This window comes from Bolinopsis microptera, chromosome 2 (genome assembly GCF_026151205.1).
Source record: "Bolinopsis microptera isolate Bmic1 chromosome 2, MBARI_Bmic_1.0, whole genome shotgun sequence".
Classification (NCBI taxonomy): Eukaryota; Metazoa; Ctenophora; class Tentaculata; order Lobata; family Bolinopsidae; genus Bolinopsis; species Bolinopsis microptera.
In genome coordinates, this window is record NC_087073.1 from 13,357,216 (window position 1) to 13,370,391 (window position 13,176).

The 13,176-nt window shown below is 37.3% G+C and overlaps 2 protein-coding genes across 4 annotated transcripts in view; one reads left to right on the forward strand and one right to left on the reverse strand.

Annotated features, from left to right (window-relative positions):
• The first annotated feature begins 875 nt into the window (after positions 1 to 875).
• Positions 876 to 12,118, forward strand: LOC134811725 (mitochondrial uncoupling protein 2-like). Its single transcript, XM_063818760.1, has 6 exons — positions 876 to 1,408; positions 1,581 to 1,739; positions 1,846 to 1,935; positions 2,147 to 2,280; positions 9,601 to 9,861; positions 11,198 to 12,118. The coding sequence occupies exons 1-6, from the start codon at positions 1,265 to 1,267 to the stop codon at positions 11,298 to 11,300; spliced, it is 891 nt and encodes a 296-aa protein (XP_063674830.1). The 5' UTR covers positions 876 to 1,264; the 3' UTR covers positions 11,301 to 12,118.
• Positions 4,375 to 13,176, reverse strand: part of LOC134811722 (ankyrin repeat and SOCS box protein 3-like) — a 28,064-nt gene continuing 19,262 nt past the window's right edge. For 2 of the 3 annotated variants that reach the window (XM_063818756.1, XM_063818755.1), the window contains exons 5-6: positions 12,948 to 12,991; positions 12,448 to 12,694 (exon numbers count right to left, since the gene is read on the reverse strand). In XM_063818756.1, the coding sequence (XP_063674826.1) occupies positions 12,539 to 12,694; positions 12,948 to 12,991 (200 nt within the window). In that variant the 3' untranslated portion in view covers positions 12,448 to 12,538. Of the gene's footprint in view, positions 5,105 to 5,318; positions 5,502 to 5,686; positions 5,792 to 5,937; positions 6,058 to 6,167; positions 6,285 to 6,378; positions 6,447 to 12,447; positions 12,695 to 12,947; positions 12,992 to 13,176 lie in introns of those variants that run through there. The other variant, XM_063818754.1, reaches the window with a different exon arrangement.

Here is a 13,176-nt window from a genome sequence, read left to right on the forward strand (position 1 = left end):
AGGTTTGATGCCTAGGCAGTCGAGACCTCTTATTGAGACCCGATATAATAAGTAGGTAGTGCGCCATCGACAGTGAGCCGCGCGTGCCGACTGTAGGATGGTTTTTTAGCGCTAATTTCGGCCAGCACAATTTTCTTCACACAAATAGATATTAAGTATCCTTCCCGACGTCCGATTGCAACAAAAATTGGTAAGCATACTCATAGACTTACAAGGAAGGTGTCCGAAAAGTTTAAAGCATATCCAACCATCAAACAAGATGTTACAGCTAAAAGCAGCGTATTTTGCTCCATTTTGATCACTATATCAACTCCGATATCCACCAAATTTTTCGGACAGTTGTGAAAGCCCTATTGGAAGGTCGTCGCCAATTTTCAGAACGATCTCATTTAAGGAACTGAAGATATATCCAAATAATACGACAAAAATCAACGAATTTGGTCAAATTACGCGACTTTTACAGCTAATTTTGCTCCAAAAGCCGCGCACCATCAAATATGGCACCTAGGCGAAACTCACTGATCTTTCCAAAAAGGTATGACAAATTTGGTATTGTGACAATTCTCACAGTCTCTAGAAAACAATGGTACAAAAAATTTTAAAATCCGAGCATGTTTATTTTTATGGTGCACCCCCTATAATAAGAAAGCCGCGAAAAATGATCGCTTGCGATATTTGCATTTGAAACTCACGAAGAGGGCAATTAGATGAAACTTATATATTAACAGTAAGTGTCGTATTTGAATTTCTTTGATTATTGAAGATACGTTCTTGGTTTTTAGTTTTGCTTTCAAATTTGTAATTTGTAATTGTTTTATAAATTTTCGGCAAACGCGAGCGCGCAAATATATATGCTCACTATGAGCAGGGCGCGTATATTATATATTTAGCGTTGGATAGAATTTTGTTCATCTGGTTGACCTCCTTATTATGTCTTTCGCCATCATATCACGTGTCATCATATCACGTGTCTCGTTCATTTGCGTTGGAGTCCGTGACGTCATGAAAAGGACGTGATGCGGGTATGGAACAGGTTATCTTCAGTACTTGATAATCGTTTTTGTACTCGGTCTACTATCTAGTTACTGTTAATCGTGTGGCACAACTGTGCAAAAGGATTGAACTCGTTTCCAACATGTCTCCTATGCACTCCAACCTTTCAGAATTTTAGACTTTTGATACCCCACCAACAAAACAGCCGTCCTTTTAAAAAAGTTGCATTTTTCCTTAAGTCTTCGGTCTTTGTCTTGAGTTTTCCATCGACATGGCTCAAGCTATTACCAAAAGAGAGATACCTGTCGCTGTACAGGGTACAGAACTTGCAGCCAAACTGATCAGTGCAGGGTCCGCTGCTTGTATTGCTGAGGCTATTACTCTACCTATGGACTGTGCAAAGATAAAACTTCAGGTGAGTAAAGATATTCCAGTTTGTCTTTGTAGCATGTCCCTATATTATAGAACCTTGTAAGTTTATATCTATCTAATGACTCAACAACACAGGGTGAATAACTCTCAACTCATGTTCACATTCAAGTTTTAATCATGCTATTTCGAGATAGTTAACATCTAATCTTCTCCAGGTAGAAGGTGGAACTCTAGCCACAACAATACGGACGATAGCAGCTACTGACGGAACTAAAGGTTTCTTTAGAGGTCTGGTTCCTGGTCTCCACAGACAGCTAGGTTTCTGTACCATCAGACTTGGTCTCTACGACTCAACCAAGGACTTCTACATGAAAGTAATTATTCAATGCTCCTCTATCAACTGACAAATTAATAAGTGTGAAAATATTGATGATTGAAACGTACTGTAGTAAATACTAGATATCACACCCTTCTCTCCAGCATACTGCTCTGAATGATGGTCTGCCTCTAAGATTTGCAGCAGGGATCTCAACCGCTGTAGCAGCTGTATGTGTTGCTCAACCTACTGAGGTACCATTACTACCTTTTCTTTAAATTGACACATATGTTTGGTTTACAGCCCTGAAAGGATGCAGAGTGAACTATATACAACACAATATTTGTACTAGATGTAGAATAATTACATCTACCCAGTGTTACTACATCTTATAAATATAATACAGTTATGCTCACTGTAGTACATTTAAAAAACCAGTTATTCTGACTGTACCGAAATTACCAGGTTGTGAAGATCAGGATGCAGGCTGCCAAGGCTGGAACGGTACGGTATACAGGCTCTTTGTCTGCCTACTACAAGATAGGCGTTACCGAAGGAACCAAAGGTCTTTGGTCTGGCCTTGGACCAAGCATCATGAGGTCAGAACTTAATCAGCTTTTTATCCTATTTCGGTAACTTGCAGGTCCATTATCTTAATTATATCAGTAACTTGAAGCTCCAGTTTCACAGAACTTGAAGTTCCACCTTCTCAGTGACTTCTACCATTTCCGATATCAGTAATAGGTTTATGATTTATTAGGTTAGTGAAAGTGAAGCATCATAAGAGGGTTATTCAAATGTTTCATCTATCCAGCTGGTCAACAACGGATTTTATAAGAAATTTATCAAACACAAGTTGGTATAATTGGTTAGACTCCTCCTGATTTGCATTTGATAGGCAGTATCACGGTCAAGATATCAAAATGGAATGGATTTACTGAGTAACTGAACATTTTACCCTAAAAGTCAGGCTAAATTTAAGACGCTATTATACACACTGTTATACTACTGATACTATTCCCACCGTTTGATTAAATCTGCTAAATTTTTCTTAGTGTTTATAAGATTTTGAACTCCTGTCAAGTAATTAAGGCCTTGCGTGATTTCTTACACTCTGACTTTATTAGATAAAGGTTTGATCATACTAGAAAAGTCAGGTCACAGAAGGTCTAACATGTAACCAGTCACGTGACCTTCACAGTACACATGTGAGTTGTGACGTGGTGTTGTATCACACACACACACACACACCTGGTGCCACGTGAAGCTTGTATCAAGCTATAATGTGATAATTTTAGTGTAACAAATAACAGTTTACACAAACTGGTCTGTGTCTATGATATGTCTGCTTTAGACTTTAGGAAATGGTAAATTGTAGCTGTATCATAGCAGCTGTATAACACTAGGATATTGTGTGGATGGTCCACTGAACTGTTATACAATATATACAGTGTTATGACCATCGTAACGCTAATCTGTGACTATTCTTCTTTTCAAACAAGTTGATAAGCTAGCATTTTTCATGTGGCCGTCAGACTGTAATTTCGGGACTAATATTTGAGACACTACTGAATGAATATGAAATTATTTCATCTTTCTAGTTTATTTTATAGTATTTATATCACGAGATAAATATTACCTTCCTTAGTCCTGGGCTAAATATGCTCCAAAACCACGTTTTCTCTGAGAGAATGTATTAATGTATACACTACAAGTGTGAACAGTTACACTTGTACAACTCTGATATTGGTATAATTAGCCTTCTGGAACGATCTTTTAAACATGTTACTGACCAGAAATAACTTTATTTATTTGATATTACAAATATTAAATAAACAACTCTACTACCTTTCTAAAACCTTCTCACGAGGCTGTGTCCTTTAATAATATTTCCTGAAATTAAAACTTATACATATATTTCTATACATAATGTAATATGTAAGCTTCTCCGTTTCAAGCTTTAGATGAGTTAATATTATGTTTCTTAACTTATACGTCAGCAATATGCAGTGATGATTTGATTTTTGTTCAGTACTGCCAATTAACATTCTTCTATACCCAAAATGTACATTTATATTTAATGCCATGTACATCAAATTCTAAGGCAATGTTATGACATCAATCTGGAAAATTCTGGACTTAATTGTATTTTAATCCCTAAGAGTTACTTAATTTATCGGTACATTATTCTTAAAGCTCCGTTAATATACACATACTAAAGCCATTTCCGGTAACTGAGATATGAACGTGGCGAGAAAGTTAGATAACATCTATTTTATGCGTTGATATAGTCTGTGTTTCATGCACACCTTGCAATAGAAAGGTAAACTTAATTAAAAGCCGTAAATTTATCTATTATGTAGATTAAATTTGATATATTTATTTTCATCTGTACAAAGCTGCAGAAAATTCTTTCATAGATAGTAAAGAGCCCAGCCAATCTTAACTTTAAACAACGCTTGTCACTCGTAAAATGAACTTAAACTTCTAAATAGAGAGATACAAATGCCCTACTCACTTGAATATTAGGGGAATTTAGACTGTGGTAAAACCTTTATGTAGATTAAATGAGAAAGCCACAAGTTTTCACGTGTTTTACGAAGATTTTTCTATTGTCCTTGAACACGATTTTTTTAGCCGGCCCTAGCAACGGACTATGTATCCAATATTCTAGACAAGTGAGAAAAGTTTTTCATCCATAAAATAAACATTCATATAAAATAAGCATTTTCATATTATTCTATAACAAAACATATGCCATCTAAAATAATACGTTTAGCTACATATTCAATTTAGACAAATAAATCAGTTTCCTGGTATTTCTACTACCTATTAGCTATAAAGGAAACATTTAACATTGAGCTAGCACTGTTATCTCTGTGGTCTCCTCTTCCTCAGACCCCCCACTTTGCGGTCCCTCTAAAGTCTGAGCAGCAGGAAATGACACATAGTCAGACACTGCAGGCAGTGGCTGGTCACCTTTAAACTCCAACATAGGCAGATCAGTACAGCTGTCCACTGACAGGGCAGGAGGAGTGACAGGGTAGTCAGCAGTACTGTAGGCTCTCAGCAAGAAGGGGAAGATAACAGCAGCTTGGACTATCACCAGGAAATAACACAACATGTGGACACGGAGTTCTCCAGGTATAGCGCCCACTCCAATATCCAGCTCCAAACTATCAATCACCTTCATTGCCAGCTGTGTTACCAGCAGTTCTTCTACTTTTACCACCGTTACGAACGCTTTGTACAGGATAAACTTCCTGAAGATCTGGTAGTGTTTGAGTTGCTCTTCGGCCGCGTGGTAGATGCCTCCCAGACCGTAGATAGCGAGTAGGAGGGACAGGAGGATAAAGCCGTGGAAGTAGTGAGAGTAGGTCTCCTCTATGAGGGAGGCAGGGTGGGTGTGACTGTCGTCTATTCCTGAAAAGTAGGTTTAGTCAGCACAATTGTTTGTTTAGTCAGCAAAACGCTTCACTTCAGTTAGGATCTTATTGCCTGTATATGGCGAGGAAAGATCTCCAAATTGGTGTTTTGATTTATGGGAAATTGAGATTTATCGAGCTAAGCAACTTAAGCAGATTAATCTTGAGTGCCAACTTGCACTGCCCTAAAACATGTTCGGTGTATCGCTTACCTATGAGAAGGTCAATATATCCGAGGATCAGCTGAAAAATGAACAGCTGGAGAATGAACAACTCATGAACCAACATAAACTTCTTTCCAAACTTTATGTGAGGAAGACAGATGAGGCAGCATAAAGGAGGGTTAGCAAGAGGGACCATGTGGCCCTTTAGTTTACCAATTGTCTGTTTCTTTCCTGAGAAAGAAGGTTAGTCAACATGGCAGTTAAATATTTTGTTTGTTATTGAAGGTACAACCAACTACAGATTTCTTGCCCAGAATATTGTGGGCTATGACAGTTTACTGTCAGTGCAGAATGTACAGAACTGAGCTTGTAAGGAGATTAGAAAATGGAAACAAGTAAAGAACTGGTTCCATTACCGCCCATGTAGGTGAACAGGAGCCTGAGAAAGAACACCAGTGATATAGCCTCGTAGGTTTCTGCTAAAAATGTAACTTTAGCCATCGCCCTCGGTACGATGATTCCTGTCAAGGAGAGATGTGGGTTGTTAGGGTTTATAATACACGAATTTAATCTAATCCAACCCGATATTATTATCAAGGCACAACTGTCTTTTTGCAAAGATTTAGGGGCTCTAGATCTAGATGTATTATGTAGTATTTCCACATACCAGAGTAGTACATGATAGCGTAGACAGGAAAGGTGAGGACTATCCCCAAAGTGCACAGTCCTTGCATTGTGTGCTTAGTGAAGAACCTCCTGTGTTCGTTTACTGCACGTACAAATAACACTGAGATACAGGAGGATTAGGAACTAACTAAGTTCAGAAATTCTGGAGGTTTTCATATATTCCGTTTGACTTTCAAAAGATGCTCGTTTCATGTTGTAAGCATAATATACCGATGATAAAGACGCAGATAATGAAGGATAGAACAAGCAATGGAATGTACTCCGGCGGTGCCCCATATCGTATAATTTCTGATATTGACGGCGTTCCTTCTCCCCCTTCCTCTGACACTGTAAAGACAATTTACAAATAGTTGGAATAGTAATCACACAAATATGAGCTGAATAAAGTTACATTTGAAAATGAGAAGAAGGAGCGAACTACCTGCTTCCTCTGTATTATTGTTGCCTGCAGGCTCGACTACCGCTGCCATCAGTAATTCAAACTGTTTCCTATTATTAGTAATAATTATTACTATTGACTTACAACGTGAGATGTTAGATACTGAAAGTCAGTATTTCTTATTTGTAACATTGTGCTCGGGAAACACACTCATGGCTTATTTCGTATTAACAGGTGTGGTCACTTCTCACTTCTCAGTGAAGTGCCATCATCAATCATCATGGGTAGAAAAAACAAAAGCAATCTATCTGTAAATTTAATATTTGATGTGAAGAAAATAATAAGGATCATATCTGCACAAAAAAGTTTCTCAAGGCCTGACCACCACGTGACGATACTACTTTAAAGTCACATGACAGTTCGAGCAGATATCCGTAGGCGGGATCACAAATCCAAATTATATCCAAATAAATTGTCAATCAAAGCTTTTCTTCAAGTGAAAATTTCTGGGGGGTGCACCTCGGTGCGTAGCGCCGAGTGCGTAGTGGTGCAGCGCCGTAGGCTGGGGTTTTGGGGGCGAATTGATACCTTTATATTAGGATGAATTGAAACTATTGGACTATGATGATTGATGAATGGGGAATTGCCACCCCATGGCTCTAGTGACTCTGTTACATCGTTTCCTGTTAATATAAAACTCCGTTACAAATTTAACTGGATCTGGCAATACTACATCTATTGACTCTATTGGCTCTATTGACTCTGTTACATTGTTTCCTGTTAATACATATTTCACATTAAAAATTGTGAAATTGCAAGATCTTCCGTTCAAAATTCTGGGTAATCAGTTTATCAAGTAATAATTTAACATCATGAATAAATTCAGCAACTACTGAGGAGGATTTGCATATCCTATATAACTAGGACATGACTAAATTGTCAATTTAGTCATGAAGGAGCTCAGAATGTGTGTTACTCTAATAGAAACAGTGGGAAAAGGTTAAATACTCTAAGCGACATTTTAATCATTAAACAGTAACAAAAGATATGGCGTTTCGAATGAAATGATAATAACATTCTTTAATCACAACTGTGTAGTAAGAAAGTAAAGCTTTTGTAGTAAGCAATGTATTAGTATCGCACTGCTAAACTTCGACACGAACTAATAGTTAATGTATACTACGCTAACAAGTTGAGTTTTAGGATGTATGTTTTTTGCTTGTTTCAATCAATAATTGTTAATACAATTATTAGTTCAATATGCTTGTTTAAAATGCTTGTTGCCATCGTGGTAGAAGCCAGAAACTTAGTTCTCGATCTCAGGGCATAAATTGCAATGCATAATTATATATATTATTAGTACAAAGTAAATACAAAATTGTTATATAGTAAAGTGTAATTTTTCTTTATTTTATTGTAAAATATTAGTTACAGATTAAAAAAAGCGTGTTAACTGTTAATGTTTACATCAAAAATCAAGTAAAAGTTAATGTGTGATCCAGTATAATGTATCCAAACTGGAGTGAAACAAAAATGTCATAATTTGGTTGCATATTACAAATTAAGTTAGCGTTAAGAGCGATGGTTACGAGCGACAAATAATCCAAAGGTTTATAACTGATAAGCAACTTTTTCAGTAAAGTGGTAGATTAAAACATCGTCCACGTGAAGTTTATTAGATTCTTAACCAATTTAAAAACTAATTGTTATATCAAATTACATGTAAATTATGCGTTCCATACTCGTAGAAACTGCAGAGGGTAACTCTAAACTCTTACTGATCTTATATTTTCATTTTATTCGTAAGGAAGATTTTTGTCTTCTAAATCATTAAATGGAAAAATCAAATACAACATTAAGATCACTTTAAATATGTTTTGCAACAAAACGACACAAACATTCTCAAACAAAATCTGTCAAACGAGGTTACACACTATTTACCCACTTAAACCACACATCCGGCCCCCATAAAGTGGAAACTACGGAGGGTGACTCTTGCTGATATTACATGTGATGCAATGGTTAATAATATAATATATTAGCATGCAGAGCAATATTGAAGGTTAAAAGCTCCCTAGATAGAAAGTTATGTGAACTGGACATATTTTCGGACAATTGAAGCTTTGAAAACATCCCAAGAACTAAATATTTGAAACATTAAGGCAGTTAAAGGGCAACCCTATTGACCATTGAAGTTTGTCACAAAAGAAAGGTGAGTAGTAAACGAAATGCAGCTTGTGAGTCGGGGTCAAATAACAAAACATTAGCTTTTACCTTTTAAATTCTATATTAGATCATTAATCATATGGCATAAAATGTAGCACGTGATATTCCTTAAGGTGTAACACGTGACCTTTTGACAGTGTTATGTTACCAATTGAAGTAATCCATATGATATATAAGTACGGGTTTGTTATCTTTGATTGAAGTCTAAGTTGTAATGTTTCCCCGTCAATAATCCCCCGATACGTGGAGCAGTAGGGCAAAAGTAGCTACTTTCTGGATGCAGAGAGCGTCACTGACAGGGGATGCTCCCATGAATAGCTTGTTTGTTGGGACGGTTTACAGGGTTTATGGCGAGATAGGCAGGGTGCACGGACCATCGTGGAGCTTGAGACTGCATTGATACAACATGGGTTGTGACAGTAATTTTGCAGTACAGAATTCAATTTATGTACTTCTTTATGCAGGGAGGAAGTTAGTAGTATTTTTTGAAATAAAGTTTTTTAATCGCGTACAAAAATATCCACTTCAACCGAAAATACAGCCGATTTAAATGTAAAACACTTTAAACACAACGTTATTACCACAAAACCGATCAAAATTACGTTAAAAGAATCATTGCACGTGCTCGTTTGAACACCGTTACCATGGTAACTATGCAACTTCTATTTGTTTACCTTAAATTTGCACGTGGGCGGTCATACAGACAGACAGACAGACAGACAGACAGACAGACAGACAGACAGACAGACAGACAGACAGACAGACAGACAGACAGACAGACAGACAGACAGACAGACAGACAGACAGACAGACAGACAGACAGACAGACAGACAGACAGACAGACAGACAGACAGACAGACAGACAGACAGACAGACAGACAGACAGACAGACAGACAGACAGACAGACAGACAGACAGACAGACAGACAGACAGACAGACAGACAGACAGACAGACAGACAGAAATAATTTTTCGGATTATAATATTGATTATATCATGCATTTGTTAATACAGACCCTAACATCCCATCATTCCAGGCTGTCAATCTGCAACATCGGGGAAGTGGTGACCTACGACACCGTGAAAACCTCCATCCTGCGGAGAGGGTGGATGCAGGACGCGTTCCCGCTCCACTTCTTCAGTGCAGTGTGTGCTGGTGCAGTTACCACTTGTCTCACCTCTCCGGTCGATGTGGTTAAAACCACCTTCGTTAACAGCAGACCTGGAGAGTACAAGAGTGCTTTGCAGTGTGCCGGGGTCCTTGCTAAGAAGGGAGGTTTCAGGACTTTTTATAAAGGGTAAGTTGCAGGCTCATGTAATTTGGTTAAAACTGGCCAAGTGTGCGTGTTTTCAGTCTGCCTGAATAAATTAATGATAGTAATGTAATAAATGGTCAAGCTTCTGGATTTCCCCCTTTTTGTTTTCATAATAAATGTCCAACATCGTTAACCTGTACACGATTTCCACTATGTTTTGTTCTCCGAACTTTAAACAGCAGCGTGAGCTGCAATCAACTTATTACTCATTCCTAGAAACTTATCTTCTGTTAAAATATTATTTCTAGGAATAAGACAATATGGTGAATAGCATAACCGGCACACAAACTGCAACTGAATATTCTCAAATTTTAATAAATTTCCCAAATTTGTGTAAACTTTGTGTACCCGGTGTCAGAGATTCTGAGAGAAGTGTATAAACGTTTTTATTTTCCGGTGTAATGTCATTATGGGCACCGAACGTGATTCCGAGCCATTCTAGGTCAGCTTAATTAGATCAACAACAACCTCAAGTCTCCTCTGAATGTGAAATGTAATAAAGTTTTATTCAATTTGAGCAGGCACGTAGCCAGGATTTTTCTTTGGGGGGGGGGGGGGGGGGGGGGTTTCCAACCCAGCTGCGCAGCGAGCAAGCTGCGGCAGGGGTCTGGGGGCGCAGCCCCCCGGAAAACTTTTGAGAAATAGGGTGACGACATTTGGCATTAAAGAAAATTGTAGGACAGCAATAAGCTGGGACTGAAAAGAATCAAGTACTTACGTAAATTTGGTAACATCACAATAATACAAAATTGGGGGCCCAAAGTTACAATATTAGTACTGTGGTTCTACTGCTCTTTAATTTTTCGCTGGAAATTAAGCACTAAGCAAATGCCAAAATGACTTACCAGTCTCTACCGAACTCAGTTCTTGCCACATTGAATGGAATAAGTACTAAGTATACATGTATAGCGGGATTCGGGAATAATTTACGAAATGCTGAAGTCAATTTCCTGCCGTTTAAACAGTACATACTGCAGTCATAAACACAGCCCAGTTACCAGGCGACTAGGCGGCTTATTTTTTCCTGGGGTTCTATTTTTTCCGGGGGGGGGGGGGGGGGGGGTTGCAGCCCCCCTGGCCCTCCCCCCTGGCTACGTGCCTGAATTTGAGGTATTTCGGAGAAAATAACCAAAATAACATCCATATAATCTTTTCAAATCTAGCAGCGGTCAACACACACTGTTATTAACCCAACTAATGACGATTTAGGTGTTTATAAATTTCAAGAAAGTCTGAAAAGTCTACGTAGCTAGATTTGATTAGTGTGATGTTATGACGTTAAACCTCCTGAATTCATAACAAACGAATACCTTTTCAGGTGTGTACCGAGCTTCTTCAGGATAACGGGCTGGAACCTGATTATGTTTATGTCGTATGAGCAACTCAGAAAAATCGTCGCCAGGAAATTGAACTGTTACTAACATACAATACATTCCTTCTAGCACACTTTTTTGTTAATGACAGAGTATCTTCGATATCAGGGATTACTTTACAATTTTTTGACGGACAGCTTATTACTTGAGATACAGACATGCAAGTCAGTAACTCACGCATATAAAGAGTAGTAAATTTATCAGTTATGTTTATACAGAATTTAAAAAATTTTTAATTTTGATTGAAGGACATGGTAGTGAGACGGATTAGGACCAAGTACAAACGTTGACTGCGCCATTGTGCCCCTGGGGTGCAATGTCTTGGTGGTAATACATCAGGAGCGTAGAGTTAGATTTATTATTTTTGTCGATTAGTTTGATTGATTAATTAACTTAATTACGTTTAAATGGTAATTTGTAGCGATAAAGATTAATGATATTATAGTGGGATTAATAATAATATGATACAACAGAATGTTTGGAAGAAGATTGGAATTAAGACATCAGTATGATTAATACTAATAAGAGAGTTTATATTTATCCTGTAAGTTAATTTAATGCTTTATGTCTGAATACAACAGCATCACCTGATGCAATGTACATTGTACAATACATTTAAAGATATTTCCAGTCGAGTGCATGTTTCTAAACTATTCCAGATCTGATTTTTAACTGTTTTTTGGAAGCAGTCCAATAAGTGTTAGCACTTAGAATTCTCCCATATTTTCTGGTAGTTATTTTTTAGTGTATTCACACATTCAGTGGTGAAGTTAAGAGCTTTATACGGAGCGCAAGCGGAAGTTGTACTTCCAGTTAATGTATTATCAAGTTTTAATTGTTTTGAAAATTTAACTTAGTTTTAAGAATTGTTTCATTTATCATGGTTGACTCTTGACGCAGAAATAAAGATCGCACATTTTGAAGAAACCGAAATAAAAGCTAATTATGTACATCATTTGGCGAAATTCCCTATATTCTTCTATATCTACAGCTTTTTGACAACAAATAAGAAATCCCTAAAACAATCCTAACTCTAGTTAGCTAAGTTAAATATCTGAATAATTAACTAAAAATACAATAAAACAGCATTTAAACATAAATAAAATAACACTCTTTAATTATTACTTACTGGTTGAATTACCAAAAATTGAAATAAATATACAATTTTAAAGAATTTACCACCAGCCGGTTCTCTTTTATCAAAATTGACAACATAATTTTTACAAAAAATAATTCACGACCAAAAACACTCAATAACAGTCCCTATCGAGTCCCAGTTATAGTACTTATTTTCCCCATTCGATAGCAAAGACAGGTTGTTCCAGCATGGGCGGATTGTCCATTCCCAGAACATCACCATTAGCATGGTGGTGTTCTCTCAGAGGACTGATATACGCTTCAAAATCCTTCTTTATCTGCGCTTCCGACTCTTGTATATCAGGCTGTAAAACAGAGATGAGATCAGCTGTTAGTTTATAATAGTACGTGATTCAAGTGGTGTGATTATCTAGTGGTTGTAGAACAATGAAGAAGGTTTGACGTATACACAGGGAGTAACACTTGTATACAACATCCTTTAAGTGCAACAACAAAAGATACGGTTGTTTATTGTTGAGGCTGTTTCGTGAGGGGCGTTTCCATGACAATGACGATTTAGTGTAAATTGTACGTGACAAAATAATTTGTAAAATTTACCTCGTTTTGGGGCTGTTTGACAGGTTTTCTTGAGCAGCCCTTACCTGAAAACAAGATCAGGTAAATTGATTATCAAACCCTATACTTGCATTATAAACATTTAAATCGTTGTCACAGTTTGTTAATGGACTGATCATGTAGTCTTGTGAGGTTGGTGCATAATTTAATAATATCTGCACTTACGTAGGTAAATGATCACGCGACTCACAACTCACACCTGGTATGCGAA

Excerpts from the sequence above, each read along its gene's own strand:
- LOC134811725 (XM_063818760.1), top strand. The coding sequence starts at position 1,265 with ATGGCTCAAGCTATTACCAAAAGAGAGATACCTGTCGCTGTACAGGGT. Across the intron at positions 2,281-9,600 it reads CTTGGACCAAGCATCATGAG|GCTGTCAATCTGCAACATCG; the intron begins GTCAGAACTTAA and ends CCATCATTCCAG. Across the intron at positions 9,862-11,197 it reads TTCAGGACTTTTTATAAAGG|GTGTGTACCGAGCTTCTTCA; the intron begins GTAAGTTGCAGG and ends ATACCTTTTCAG.